Here is a 15,709-nt window from a genome sequence, read left to right on the forward strand (position 1 = left end):
TGCTTCCAATCGAAGCCAATAAGAACTCGGCGTCGTTCTGACGACCCCGCAACCCCTCCGCAAGAAGCAGACGACTTGCTCTCTGCATTCTCTGGTTCTCACAGTGGAAGGTAACACACAAATTGTCCGCATCTCCACGTGGTGAATGCAACACCACCTGGACAGCAGGCCTCCACACGCGTCATCATAGTCGGATCGATCGAGGCGAGAGATTGGGCACGAGTTCTGCGTCAATGTTCGGCTGCGGCTCGTGGCCAATCAGCGCGTCGAAGGTCGGGCTCGGGTCCAATAGCCGACCGAGCGCGATCCGACTGTGATGACGTTTCATAGAGGAAAAAGAAACCATGCGGAGGCCTTCTGTCTAGGTGGTGTTGGGTGAATGATGTTGATTGGGGCGAAGCTCTGGTGGGTGCTTGTCTGCGTAGACGCTGAGCCGCAGCATGCCGAGCCTTTCGTTCGTTTTTATCCATGTCAGAAAGAGAATGTGTGGTATGAAACGTGGTTATGTACGCATTTGAGCATTTGACCGCAACGTCCTCTCGTCTATAAACGTTGAGTCAATGCATGCAAAGTTTAACGCGATTATATACGCAATTGACCGCAGCGCCCTCTCCTGTATAGACTGTCAGAAAACGATGTTTATTGATTCGATTAGAGAGCGGATTACATGATGCTACGCTGGCTACGCCATGGCTGGATCTCTGCGTCTGTGGCTTTAGTTCGGCTTGGCTTTCTCGACAGTCCAGTGTCTTTTGCTTGGCTTGGCTTCCTTGACATCCCCCTTTTTTTTCTTTAGAGATCAAGCCTGACGACTGGTTTGATTATGCGACCTCATTTGGTAACGGTGGTTGAGTCTGCCGGGTTCTCTCGCTGGGAGCTGGGGCACACTCGGCTGTCGGTCACAGGCTGTGGCGCATATGGCTCGATGCTGGTAGTATGAGTTTTTGCAGCATAGCGTATCTCAGCCTTAGTCGGACGAACAAAGGACGTATTGCGACGGTACTATCCCTTTGGCGTCTGTACTATCACAGACCGAGGTTCTTCCGAAAGACGTATACGACTGTTCCAGGAACCCATCTCCTGTTTTCTTCCCAAACTTTGACTGTATCGCCTGGGGCCATGGCAGGGGCTCGTTTGGAGTGCTGGTCAGCGTAAGCCTTCTGCTGGTTGCGCTCGTGACGCAGCTTGTCCGGCACGCTTTGGATTATTTCGGGCTTTAGTAGCTTGTTGTGTGTGGGAACTGGAGTTCTTGTCCTCCTGCTGTACAGTCTTTGTGCAGGTGAACCCAGTTCTTCACTCCTTGGCGTGTTTCTGAAACTGAGGAGGGCCATTTGTATGTCGCTTCCATCCAGAGAGCATTTTCGGAGAATCCCTTTTGCAGTCTGAACGGCTCGTTCAGCAAGACCGTTTGACTGCGCATACCTCGGACTTGAAGTCACGTGTTGGAAGCCCCAGTCTCTGCTAAAGTTCTTGAATTCTTGTGCTGCGTAGCAGGGACCGTTGTCTGTTTCAATCACTTTGGGGACGCCATGAGTTGCTAGCCACTCTTTCATGACGTTTACAACTTCTTTTGACGATTCTCCTGAGAGCTTCTTGAAGTCTAGGTATCCAGAGTAGCTGTCGACAATGACAACGTAGGATTTTCCTTCGAAGTTGAAGAGATCTGATGCTACTCTTTCTTACGGGAGGTCTGGTATTTCTTTGAGATGAAGTGGCTCTCTCGCTGGTTTCTTGTCAGTTGCTTGGCATGTGGCGCATCTTTCCACGTAGCATTTGATATCTGTCGTTAGCCCTGGCCAGTATACAGTCTCGCGGGCTCTCTTTAGACAGCTGTTTATGCCTTGATGTCCCGCGTGGATCTGGACGAGCAGTCTGTTTCTCCAAGTCTTCGGAATGACTATCCGATCGCTTCTGAACAACATGTCTTCATACACAGCGAGTTCATCCCTAAATGACCAATACAGCTTCATTGGGTCACTGAGCCCTCTTGTGGTGCTTGGCCATCCTTCTTTCGTGGCTTGGATCACTTCTTGGATTTCTTTGTCTTGGGCAATGTCCCTCTTTAGTTCTTCCATTGTTTCAGGTGACATGGGTACAATTCCCATCACTTGCATGTCATCTGTATAGGCACCTGCCGACTCGTTCTTGATGCAGTCTCTGCTCAGTGAATCTGCGATCACGAGTTCTGTTCCTTCTTTGTAGACGATTATTGGTGCGTACTGCTGTACGTCAAAGAGACGTCTTTGTAGTCGAGGAGGGGCTTTGCTCAGCGGCTTCTTTGCGATGCTCTCGATCGGCTTGTGGTCAATCTCGATGGTTAGAGGTCTTCCATAGATATACTGGTGAAATTTCCGGCAGCCGTATCGGATCGCTAGTGCCTCCTTCTCGATCTGAGGGTAGTTCTGTTGTGCTTCCGTCATTGCTGCGGAGGCGTAGGCAACAGGCTTTCCTTCTTGCAGGAGAACAGCTCCTAGGGCTTTTGAGCTTGCGTCCACTGAAAGGGTCATAGCACCATTAATGTTGTAGTATGCGAGTGTTGGTGCACTCTTCAGCGCTTGCTTGATTTCGGTCAGCGGCTTGCTCTGTTCCTCTGTCCACAGGTACTCAGTGTCCTTAGTGATGAGCTTTCTCAGTGGTGCAGTCTTGTCCGCAAGGTTGGACACGAACTTCTGGAGGTACTGGATCATCCCTAGCAGTCTCTGTAGCTCGGTCTTGTTCTTTGGTTCATTTAACTGGTCGATGGCGGCTACTTTTTCTCGGTCGATCTTAAGTCCTTCTGCAGTGATTTCGTGACTAAGAAACTTGACTGCAGGCTTGTCAAAGACACGCTTGTCTTTGTTGAGTTTAGTGCCAGCTTCTTTCAGAGTATCCATGACCTTCTTTGTAGTTTCTTGCAGCTGTTCGGCTTGTTTCGGCATACACCAGGATGTCGTCCATGGAGTTGACGGCGTTCGGAATCCCTTCCAGGATTCTGCTGATGACTTGTTGAAACACTTCCGGTGCTGTGGCTATGCCAAATGGAACTCTCTTAAAGCAGTACCTGCCCCACGGAGTGCTGAAGGCTAGATACTTTTTGGTGCGCTCTGACACTTGCATTTGCCAAAATCCTTTCTTGAGGTCTAGCAGAGTGAACCGCTTGGATCCTCTGACATGCGCAACAATTTCTTCCAAAGTCTTGAGAGGATAGTTTCGTCTTATGAAAACTTTGTTCAGTTCCACTGGATCGATGCAGATCCTGATCTTTCCTCGCTGCTTCACAACAACCATTTCACTGCAGAATGGAGTTGGTTCTGTGATTTTTTCGACGATTCCTTTCTGTTCCATGCTCGTGAGCTCTTGCTTGACTTCCTCCATAAGTGCATATGGGACCCTTCTTGGTGGCTTGTTTTCCAGCTTCTTGCTTGCTTCCTCTTTGACATCGGCATCATAGACAAAGTTCTTGATGCAACCGATGCCTTGAAATATTTCGTCATCTTCTTGCGTTGGTTAGACTGTGTGCACTCTCTTCACGAGGTTGAGGAGCTCGCATGCGTTCTGACCCAGAACTGGTGTCACGTCAGAGTTCACGACGAGGAATTTCAGTTTCGCCGGCTCATCACGGACAGTGCATGTTTCTCTCACCTCACCGATCACTTGCATCTTGTGATTGCTGTATGTTGCGATTCTTTTGACTGGCGAAGGAAACATTTGTAGTCTCATGGCTTGGACGTTCTCGTTTGGGAGGACGTTGCATTGCGCTCCTGTGTCCAGTTTCATGACAACTTTAGTTCCACACTTGAACTGGATTTCTTCTTTGCCACACTGTCTTGCTTGTCTTGGTTCTCAGCTCCGACACATACATTTCTTCTTCAGGGTCTCCGCGGTTGTCGATGGCATGGACCTTGTGTTGCAACATACTTCTGCTTGATCGGCACACTGCAGCAAAGTGTCCTTTCTTTTGGCACTTGTTACACGTCTTGCCATACGCTGGACATTCTTTTGGTCTGTGAAATCCTCCACAGAAGCTGCATGCTTTTCTTGCCATTCCCGAATTCGCCGGCGCTTGCTCTTTCGTCTCCACGACAGTCTTCTTTCTCGGTAGCTGCTTTGTCTTCTTGTGACGGCGTGGACAGTCCTCGTTTCTTTGTTTGCGATTTCTTTGAGCTGCTGTGACGCCTGTTCGCTCGCCTTGCAGAGATTCAGGGCTTTCTGCAGGTCGACAGTCGGGTCGCTTAGCAGTCTTTCTCTGACATCGTCGTTGGTGATGCCAACGATAATGCGATCGCGTAGTAGTTCGTCAGTCAGCTCACCGAACTTGCATTTCTTTGCTTGTAGTCTTGCGGCGGTCAGAAACTCGTTGAAAGTCTCGACCTCTTTCTGCTTCATTTGATTGAACCTGTACCGTTCGTAGGCATGGTTGACCCTCGGGTGGAAGTGCTCTTTGAACCGTTGCTTTACGATGTCCAGGTTTTTCTTGTCGTCTTCGCTCAGTGGGAGCGTTCGGAACACGTTCTGTGCGTCTGGGCCGATGACAGTCATGAAGTTCGCTACTCGAACTTCGGGAGGTTTCTTCTGTAACTGGATCACTGTTGCGTACCATTCATAGCTCTGAAGCCAGTCGTCCCAGGTGTCTGGCGACTGCGACGACAGATCAAGAGGCCTCGGCGTCTTTAGACTACCTTCCATAGTTTCGGAATCGGCGCTCACGTGCGTCGGCTTGTTTGTCTTGTTTTAACGGCGTCTTCGCTCCGTCGCTCGAATCAGTGGCTGTATCGTTTCTGCTGAGGTTCTTCTTTCTTCTTCTTAGTAGATCCCGCTTCTGTTACCATGTCGGAAAACGATGTTTATTGATTCGATTAGAGAGCGGATTACATGATGCTACGCTGGCTACGCCATGGCTGGATCTCTGCGTCTGTGGTTTTAGCTCGGCTTGGCTTTCTCGACAGTCCAGTGTCTTTTGCTTGGCTTGGCTTCCTTGACATAGACGTTGAGCGGCTACATGCAACATTTCATCCATGACATCCCCAGCTCTTTAGTTACTACCACATCTCAGAGCCACACCGCTCTGGGCGCGTCGGGGAATATTTCTTTAAGTTTAGTCGATTGCTCTATCAAGTACTGATGTTTCCTTAAGATCGAGCGGATGGCTGGGAGGTTATTACTGTAGGTAAGTGTGAGGTTCACAAGATTTTTGAGGGTATTTCGCGTGGTGCCCAGAGAGAGTATTAAATTACGATCTTTTGCGCGTGCCTTGTCTATCGCGTTATCAACTAAGGCCGTTGGGTATTCACGTCCCCGGAACGCCTCCCTGAGTTGTTTTAAATTTCTATCTAGTTCGTCATCGTTTGAACAGATTTGGCGGCATCGGAGGGCTTGACTATAAGGGATGGCTGTTTTGGAATGTCGGGGGTGCGAGCTTTTGTACGAGAGATATTGCTGTGAATCGGTTGGTTTTCGGAAGAGTGTAATGCTTAATACAAGTTTAACAGAGACATCCAAGAAGTTGATACTTGTGAGGGAGTAAGAGCTTGTGAATTTTACAGTAGGATGAAACTGGTTAAAATTTTCAATGAAACAAAGTAGATCGCTAAGGCCGTGCTGCCAAATTATAAATATGTCGTCAATATATCGTTTGTACAAGAGAGGGTTTAGCGCGCATTGTCCCAAGAAGCTGTCCTCCAAAACTCCCATCAATACGTTCGCGTAGTTTGGTGCCATTTTGGTACCCATTGCTGTGCCATTAGTTTGAAGATAATGGTTGTCGTCAAATTCGAAATTATTAAAGTTTAGTATTAAATCCAAAAGTTTTGAGAGAGTCTCGGAGTTAACAAGCTTGTCTTTTTTGCGGTTGTAGGCGGAAGTGGTTGCCTGATGATGACGATGACGATCTAGACAGAATATTAAAAGTACTCAGGCAGGCGTCCCGGGGATGTGAATACCCAACGGCCTTAGCTGTTAATAGACACGGCACGTGGAAAATATCGTAATTTAAAGGGATACTGAAGCGAAACTTGAAATACATATATTATGGTCAGAAATAGGTTCAATATGATAAATGATATCCGTAAATCATAATCGCGCCTTTGTATTTTGAACGGATGGCTATATTTTTCACCCTGATGGGACCGATTGGGCGCGCGCTCAAAAATCAGCAATCGGAGAGCGCGATGCGTCTTGGGATATTGGGCGCATTCGTGACGTCACTTGTGCCAGAAGGGAAAGGCTACGGCGTGGATGTTGTGGTTACGAGCGTTGCCACTTGGTGGCGCGTCGACGATTTACGGCCTGTGACAACGTGGCTGTTTGAGATGCGCAAGGGCGGCACGCACGCTGCACCACGCCAAGTCGGCAACCACGGCACCACTGACAAAACCAGCTCTGAGGCCGGATGCTCAAAGCGAACTCACGACGAAAAAAGTGCGTACGACAAATTTGAGAGAAAACCCGTTTTCTCGAAACGAAATTGTCGAAACTTTTGCGCAGGTTACGACAGAATCCTTCGACAGCTCCGAGGCTGTCTTACGCACTTTTTACGATCAAATCAACATGGCCGACAGCGTCGCTCAGTTACTTGGTAGCGACGACCAACGGACATTTATTTTTCTACGTGCTCTTCTCGTGCGTCCCGACTTCAACCAGCAAGAAAAAAGGAAGGAGCACTTGAAACAGACCACGACGATCAAGAACGCAGGATCCACAAACACCCGAGAAGAGCTACAAAGACCACGATTCTACCGACCAAGCGAGCTCGGCAGAATACAGTATAGGCCTAGCAGCGACACCGACTCGGCGCACCGTTGCTCCGGCGGTCCTTGGCCAAGACCGTCTGCCCATGACCGGCTGGCCTGCTGAATGGAATATGCCCGCGCGACCCTTGTCATTTCGATCTCCTTGTTTTCCGAGACAGCGGTGACGAACGCTGTCGTCGAAAAGGGACTCTCATTGATTCTGTCTTCTTGTTTTGTGTGATATAAAGCTCAAATAAACGCCATACGGATCACCTTCGCAACACGGTATGTACACTTTGTTATTAGTATGCCATTTTTATTCTGACGCGACGGTCACTGTCGAGGTATAGCAGTTCGTTGGAGCTACGCGATGTCGGTCCAACCTTTCTTTGCCGAGTGTCATGTCAGTATCGAGTTGCAATCGTAAAAGATCGGTGCAGAAGTGCTTACCGAAACGCGGTCTAACAGAGCGAATCCAGCACTTTGATCAAACGCGCGTGTCCGCTCCGAATGTGAACAGGTATTTGCGTGGCTCCTTCTGGCACTCGTAGTTCAAACATATAAATTTTAACGTCGGCTCGCAGCTCGCGACTCGCAGCAACTAATACCGGCCGTGCCAGAAGCATGCTCGGGTCGTGTCGCGCAAAGAGCCGCAACGAGAACGAGCTCAGGGTTGCCAGGTAGGTTTAGCTCAAACCGCCAAAATGCCAAACGGTACAGCCCAAAAGTAGCCAAATGCAAAAAATTTGTATAGCCAAAAAGTAGCCAAAATCCAGCTGAGTGTCAGGGTCCACAAAATTTAAAATTATGCTCTCGCAAGTAGGAACTGGAGCCGGAACTGCATCTGCATATATTGTGTAGAAGAAGCTTCCAAGAACAGCAACATCTTGAAATGTATATGAAACATTTTATTGGAAAAACACACACAAAGAAGTATCGGCATTTTTAAGTATTGACACGCGTTTGTACAGTCACATAGAGTTAACAATTGCTCGTGCAGGGCTGGCTGACCTCATACATCAGTTGCGAGTTGAAGCGCAGAAAAAATTCTTCTGTGGGCTTGAAGTCCTTGCAGCACTCTTTCTTCCCAAGGAATGCGAACTTCACAAACAGGATGCTTTCCAGGGTCGAATGGGACAATCTGTTTCTGAGGTCCGACTTCGTGAGGGACACCTGACTAAACACCCTCTCAACGGCGGCATTTGACATGGGTAGTGTCAAAAGCGCGGTGCCAAGCGCAGAGAGCAACGGGAACATGGCTGCCCCAGAGCTGTTTCTTGCCTCCCTTACATTTTTCCAAAATAGCTCTAAACAATCATCAGACAGATCTCTGATATGCGTCTGGAGAAGCCTGTACTCGGACTCCATGGCCGAGAACTGAATCTAGGTCAAAGCCGTAGTCCTGACGTCATGCCTACGCATCTTCACAGAAAACCTTGAAAGCAGGAATCCGTAAAAAATGGACTGTTGATTTGTGTCCATCCTAAAGAATCTTTTATCTCTCTACCCTAAAGCAAGCACAAGAAAAATAAATAGTAGAGACCTCTGTGTCTTCGTGTCGTCTCAATGTTTGTCATGTTGAATTATTTTTCTCCGTCATGATTTGAAATAGCCCAAAAATAGCCACATAGCCAACCGCCACATTTTGACGCCAAATACAAAAAAAAGTAGCCCAATTTGGCTATTAATAGCCCAATCTGGTAACCCTGAGTTACGAGCTCACTGTGGCCAACTACGCTTTGGCTTTCTCCGCCAAGGCTTTGCAAACGCGTTCAGGCCTAGGCTAATTCTGCCGGCACGCCGTATTGCCGCAGAGCGGCGCTGCTCCTATGCCACAAGTGATGTCACGAGAACTTTCCCACCATCCACCAGATGTAAATTTGAAAGTGAAAAAATTGTAAGGGTGCAGGCGAGCTGGTGGAAGTTAACCATAGTTTTTTTTAACCCGAGACTGGGGTAATTCGGAAAAGGAGTAATTCGGAAAACTTCGCGGTGCGTGAATGACAGACTGACCGAGCATAAAAGAAATGTAAAAAACGGGGCACCGAACTCGGAGATCGCCAAGCACGTGTCTGAGTGCAACAATCGTAAGGTGTTTTGGTCGGAAACGGAGGTAATACATCGAGAGGAAAATGAGATAAAAAGGGTAGTGAAGGAAACAGTCCGAATTAAGTCGATGGGAAACTGTATTAGCCAGCCATCAATGCATCTAGGAGAAAGCTCAAGAAAATTCCTCAAGATGTAAACCCCCCGTTTTTTTTGTTTTTTTTTTGTTTTTGTTTTTTAGCTATCCAGCACTTTGTGCGCTGCCTACAAAGATGCAGTACAGGTGCAGGACATATTGTTTGTTCTGGTATTCCTTATTACCTCTTTCAAGTGTGTAGTTGAGGTTGGAACTTTTGCATTCTCCCCTTTGTGTATTTTGGTTCATGGTTACCCTCTTCCGCTTTCCTTCAATGTGTAGTGCGGCTTAGAATAACCGGTTGCCGTTTTTTGTTTCTTTTTTTTTTTATCTTTCCGGTGACTAAGTACCGGCTAGTTTAATGGTTTGTTGCTTGGCTTTGTGTAATTAGGTCTTGTATGCCCTCTTTCCCTTTGGTTCCGTGTGTTTGCGGGTTTGAAAAAACCTTTTAACGATACTTTGTTGACTTTGTGTAGTCGGAGGCTTATCTTGTCCTTTTGTCTGGCTGAAAGATTTTTCTTTTGTAATGTTTTGGGCCTATGTTTGGCTTAGTGTATTCCGGATGTTATGTTGTCATTGGTCGACTTGGTTGGTGGTGTGTGGACGTGGTGTGTATAAAAGTGCATACGATGGAATAAAATCCTTAGCTGTGTTTGAGACGTCGCCTCCTTGTGGCCTCTTTTCTTCTCGTCCCTTTTCCGAAATACCCCAGTCTCGGGTTAAACAAAACTATAATTGTAAGGTGTTTTGGTCGGAAACGGAGGTAATACATCGAGAGGAAAATGAGATAAAAAGGGTAGTGAAAGAAACAGTCCGAATTAAGTCGATGGGAAATTGTATTAGCCAGCCATCAATGCATCTAGGGGAAAGCTCAAGAAAATTCCTCAAGATGTAAACCCCCCGGTTTTTTTTTTGTTTTTTTGTTTTTTTTTTGTAAGCTATCCAGCACTTTGTGCGCTGCCTACAAAGATGCAGTACAGGTGCAGGACATATTGTTTGTTCTGGTATTCCTTGTTACTTCTTTCAAGTGTGTAGTTGAGGTTGGAACTTTTGCATTCTCCCCTTTGTGTATTTTGGTTCATGGTTACCCTCTTCCGCTTTCCTTCAATGTGTAGTGGGGGTTAGAATGACCGGTTGCCGGTTTTTTTTTTTTTTGCTTTACGGTGACTAAGTACCGGTTTCCCTTTGGTTCCGTGTTTTTGCGGGTGTGAAAAAACCTTTTAACGGTTCTTTGTTGACTTTGTGTAGTCGGAGGCTTATCTTGTCCTTTTGTTTGGCTGAAAGATTTTTCTTTTGCAATGTTTTGGGCCTATGTTTGGCTTAGTGTATTCCGGGTGTTATGTTGTCATTGGTCGACTTGGTTGGTGGTGTGTATAAAAGTGCATACGATGGAATAAAATCCTTAGCTGTGTTTGAGACGTCGCCTCCTTGTGGCCTCTTTTCTTCTCGTCCCTTTTCCGAATTACCCCAGTCTCGGGTTAAACAAAACGATGGTAAATTTGAAATCGTTTAATTAGGTTTAAAATTAGTTATCCTGTGTTTTACAGCGCGATATTGACATTTCCGAGGTGGTGCCTGTCCCTAGCCCATATTTATGCGGAAATATTGGCGTTAAAATTTCGTTTCCGTACCCCTTTAATACTCTCTCCGGGCACCACGCGAAATGCCCCCAAAAATCTTGTGAACCTCACACTTACCTTGTGGTAGGGTTGCCTTGCTGCATGCCCATCCGGGAGGAACAACACGGAGCCGGGGTTTCCAAAAACGAGAAACTACATTTATTAAAGTAACATCAAAGGGTTGTTAGTAATAAAGTATAATAATGCCGGGCATTCGACGTACACGTCCCTGTGTCGCCAGACCGTCTCCCCTCACTGTAGGCGTGTCCCCCTCTTTTATGCACTTGCGCGGCCGGACGTTTGCGCGGCCCAGATGTTCTCTGGGTGGTCGTAGCGGCCTCTGGTGGTGGTGGCCGGCCCTCGCTCCCAGAACCTACAGTAACAACATCCCAGCCATCCGCTCGATCTTAAAGGGACACTGACACCCCCCAAAAAATTTTTTTTATTCTTTGCCAGGCGCTTCAATATGATGTCGGAGGACTACCCAATTAATATTTTGCAACAGAGTAGCGTATTTCTTTAATAAAGCCAAAAGACGCAACTGCTCGAAACCGAAACCGAAACCCGACGGAGGTCGGAGAAGTGGAGAGCAGAGAGTGACTGGCGGAAGTCACGTGGCTACACCCGACCGTGCGTTTTTTTTTTCTCCTCTCCGGTAGCAGACGACACGACATGCGGCGTGCGATGCGGCGTGCGGGAACTGCTTGCCGTGAGATTCTTTTGCAGTTATGTTTGTTCCGCTCGTTGTTATGTACTCCAAGATGAGTTGTTTTGTACATTGAGGAGTTGGAGATGAGTAGTGAGTGCCCGTGGTGAATTTCCATGATCGGCTCCGAAAAGAATAAACCCAAGATGTTGCGTGAAGAGCTGGCTCACATGTCCTGCGTCCGAAACAGAAGTGGCATTGTGCGACAGAGTTTCCGAAAGATAAACGGGATCGGGACCAATGGCTGGCTGCAATTCCTGTAGAACATTTACGGGCACCTCGGAAAGCGGACGCTACCTGATTTATATGTTCTTTGCATTTTGTGTAAAGTGATTACATTGAGTTCGCAGGTGTCAAAACGGAAATCCCATACCGTTTAATTCAGCGAAGTATCGTCCACAACATTTGTTTGTTATTTTTTTGTTTGTTTCTTCAGTGATGATTGTAAAAAAAAAAAAAAGACAAAGATATGTAAACGTCGGAAAATGTATGTAAAAAAAAAAAAAAAAACATTCACGGGGGATTGAACCCGGTCCTACCGCGTGCGAAGCGAACGTCTTTCCCACTGAGCTACTGGGGCATCTCGTTCCTGATGGATCTTCTTCCTTAGTAATAATTCAGCCGGTAAACTGTAAGTTGGAAAGTTCGCTGTCGATTTTCATTTCATTTCATTTCATTTATTATACCCTTAAAGCGCCCGTAGGGCTTTACATAAGGGGGGGCAAGCACAACATTATTCAAAACACAAACATAAAAGAAATAGAACAAGAAAACAGGTGCTACGGTTGCTATGCGTATAAGTAAGTATTAAGAGAATCTCTGAAAGCAGAGGATTCTTGGATGATTACAATATTATCAGGAAGAGAGTTCCATTCGTATGAAGCCAACTGTAATGGTGAAAATTTAAAGAGGTTTGTTCGTGGAGTGACCAAATGGAGTTTTTGCGAATTATCAGTACGCGCGGAAATATGCGGTGCAGCCCGGCAATACAGTTCTCTCTTCGATGGGCAGTGGTAATACAAAGTATGTAATGATGCAAGTCTTGAGATTTTCCTTCTGTCTGCAAGAGGTGGTAGCCCAAGTTTTTCCTTTAGTGAGCTGATGCTTGTACGCGTGTAGTTTTTAAGGATGAAGCGTGTGGCTCTGTTTTACACTAATTCGAGCTTTTGTGTCAAAAGAAGTTGATGTGGATTCCATATTATCGAAGCGTATTCGAGTTGAGGTCTAATCAGGGTAGTATATGCTACAAGCTTTGTTTCCCAGTTCGCCATGTGAAGATTTCGTCTTAGAAAACCAAGGCTTTGATTTGCTTTTGCACTTATATGATTGATGTGGGCTTCCCAAGATATGTTTGATGTGAAATAAACCCCAAGATATTTATATGTATGCACATGTTCAAGAACTCCATCGAAGAGAGTGTAGTTAAAGTCAGCTGGACTTCGCTTAGTACTAAAATTTATAAATTTTGTTTTTGAAATATTTATGTTAATTTGCCACTTTAGACACCATGTTTCAATTTTAATTAAGTCGTTCTGAAGTTCAATACAATCGTGAACGCTAGATACTTTTCCATAAATCACACAATCATCGGCATACAAACGGATGGTAGACTGGATAGTTTTGGACAAGTCGTTTATGTATAAAAGGAAAAGTAATGGGCCCAGCACGGTTCCCTGTGGTACTCCTGACCTTACTTTCCCTTGACATGAAGATTCGCATTCATAGCATACACTTTGCGAGCGGTCGACGAGAAAGTTCGATATCCACTGTATAACAGATGGTTCTATTTGCAAAGCGCGTAATTTAAGAAGAAGTCGTTGATGTGGTACCTTGTCAAATGCTTTTTGAAAGTCGATAAAAATTGCATGGGTTTCAGTTTTAGAGTGAAGGTTTTGATGGAGGTCTGTGACAAATTCAAAAAGCTGGGTTTCACAAGAATGATACCGCCGGAAACCGTGCTGATTTACAAAGAGCAAGTTGTTGACCGACAAGTGATCCATAATATTTGAGAAAATTATATGCTCCATCAGTTTACTAGGTACACTTGTCAGAGAGATTGGTCTATAATTTGTCAACTCATTCCTTTGACCGCTTTTAAAAATTGGGGTGACGTTTGCTGGTTTCCAAATGGCAGGAATTATACCAGTTTGTAAGGATTGTTGGAAGAGTAAACATAGGAGAGTGGAAGCTTCATATTTGCAGAGCTTAAGGAGTTTTGTTGAAATATTATCAGGGCCTGGAGCTGAATTGGTTGGAAGATTTTCTATTAGTTTCTGAATACCAGTCGCACACATGGTAATTGGAGCCATTTGAGTTAGTATACTATCTTCAGGTGAGAGTATTGGTAAGGGAAAGGTCTCATCAGAAAACATTTCACTGAAGAAATTGCCAAATCGTTCACACACGTCAGCAGCATCCAGCTCGTCTCCCGAAGTCTAGCAAAAGCACTCCCGGGTCGAAGTCGGGAAGCACCACGCTTTGGGAACATTCGCACCTAGTAAAGAAATCGTACGCGTGCATATTCAACTCGAAGTAGACACGTCGTGCTTGACGTTGGCGCGAGCGATGTCTTCAGCCACGAGAAGGGAGCGACGGCTTGGCGACGTCTTCGTGCAAATCGGTTAGGTGGCCGGGCGTGTCGTACGGGATGAATACCAATTCTTTTGATCAGTCACAAACTTCTCTTTTAACGGTAGACAGAATTCGCCCGTACCGCGAACGACAGTTCTGAAATAGAGGTCCCACGCCCGTCGTCCGCCGCCATCGCCGTCCCTGCGAGTCCCACGATACGCGAAACGACGAACGCACAGAATGCTTCCGGTTGTCTGTGGAACTTTTTTTTTTCAATCAACGTATTTACAGCTTTTTAGAAGCCACAAAAATGGGTTTCATATTTTTTTCTATTTTTAATATTGAGTGTGTGCCTTCAGTGACCCACGACTTTGATTAAATTTGGTGGTCGCATCGATACCTTAGAAAACGGCCCGTGATCGCGAAAAAGAGAGTGAGCGAGACTCGAACCTGCCAGTTCTTGATCGGCGGTTTTCGGACGGAAAGAAACCGAATTTCGAGCCGCAAATTCTGTTCTGGGTAGTTGTGCTCTCGTATGACACGTACAACTAACAACCTCGGCGAGCATAAATACCCTGTCAGTGTCCCTTTAAGGAATTATCAGTACTTGATAGAGCAATCGACTAAACTTAAAGAAATATTCCCCGACGCGCTCAGAGCGGTTTTTAGACGACCTCGAAACATTCGTGACAATCTCGTGCATGCAAAACTATATAAACAAAGTCATTCAAAACCAGCGGGATGTAAACCATGTGAAAAATCTCTTTGCAAGATATGCCGTCAAATGCTTTCCACTAACAGTGTATCTAGCACAAATTCGCACTTCCGTCAAACGATTAGCAGCGATGTCGACTGTGACTCAGGCAATGTAATATACCTTATTGAATGTCACAAATGTAAAGAGCAGTACATTGGACAAACTAAATCCACGTTTCCTCAAAGATACTACGGCCATAAGTCCGACGTTAGGTGCAAACCCGACCTTCCAGTATCCAAACATTTCAGTCAGAAGGGACATGTAATAACGGAGGCAAAATTAGTCATACAGAGTGGCTTCAAGACTCAAACAAATAGAGAAATTCGCGAGTCGTTCCTAATTCATAAATTCCAGTATTTGGGTACTCTGTCAACAATACACAGCTTAAGAGGGCGCGGTACCTCTATTTATTCGTCCGTTTCAGCCACCAGATGGCGCGCGGCTCGAAACGTGGTTGAACGCGCAACTTCTAGATGGCGCCAGTATCGAGGTGTGAAAAGGCCCGCGTTATCCGCTGCGTGAAATAGATCCCGAAATGTGCCGTGTTCTCCCGGCGGAGGAAGTTTCTCCCTCCCTCGCGCGCTTGGTATGTACGCGCGGTGGCCGAGTCCGGCCTCTGCGCTATGTGATGCAGTGGGTGGCGCTCGTTTCTGTTCGGAGGTAGGAATAAAAATGCCGGTCCCCTTTTTTACGACGCTCGTTTCTATAGCTTGTTTTTCTTCTCTTTTTTTTTATCTCAAGTGACCTACAGTACCGCCTGTTCGAAATCGTCCTTTGCGGTGAGCGATTGAGAGTCAGGTTAGCATTTTATTTGGGTCAGCACTACACGTTCAATGGAGACCTCGGGCGGCGATGTAAATATGCATCGCTCCCCAAAGTGTGTCCAAGGTGCGCAATGACAATTGGAAAGGGTATTGAAGGCGCGCGACCGTCGGTTGGTAAAATCCGTGCGTTAGATTCACTTATCACTTACTTCTAATCATTTTTGCCAACGTCTTTTATCTGTTTCGACAAATGACATGGTCGAGTCTATTGATAACCTTAGCTAGATTGGACGTACGGAGTGTCCGCGCTTTAAATAAATTTGCTTCGTTTATGTGAATGAATAACTGTTTTCTCTTTTCCGTGCTCGGTGCTATGCAAAAATCGCTGAGATGTTATGGTAGC

At 46.2% G+C, this 15,709-nt stretch overlaps 1 protein-coding gene across 1 annotated transcript; it reads right to left on the minus strand.

Annotated features, from left to right (window-relative positions):
• Positions 1-4,209: 4,209 nt before the first annotated feature.
• On the minus strand, positions 4,210-4,781 carry LOC120839151 (the record flags this gene model as incomplete). The annotated part of the gene is made up of 1 exon (XM_040209388.3): positions 4,210-4,781. A coding segment is annotated over exon 1 (456 nt), but the record flags the coding sequence as incomplete, so codon positions are not given.
• Between the last annotated feature and the right edge of the window lie 10,928 nt (positions 4,782-15,709).

The sequence above is a fragment of the Ixodes scapularis genome, unplaced genomic scaffold (genome assembly GCF_016920785.2).
Source record: "Ixodes scapularis isolate PalLabHiFi unplaced genomic scaffold, ASM1692078v2 ptg003391l_1__unscaffolded, whole genome shotgun sequence".
In the NCBI taxonomy this organism is placed as follows: Eukaryota; Metazoa; Arthropoda; class Arachnida; order Ixodida; family Ixodidae; genus Ixodes; species Ixodes scapularis.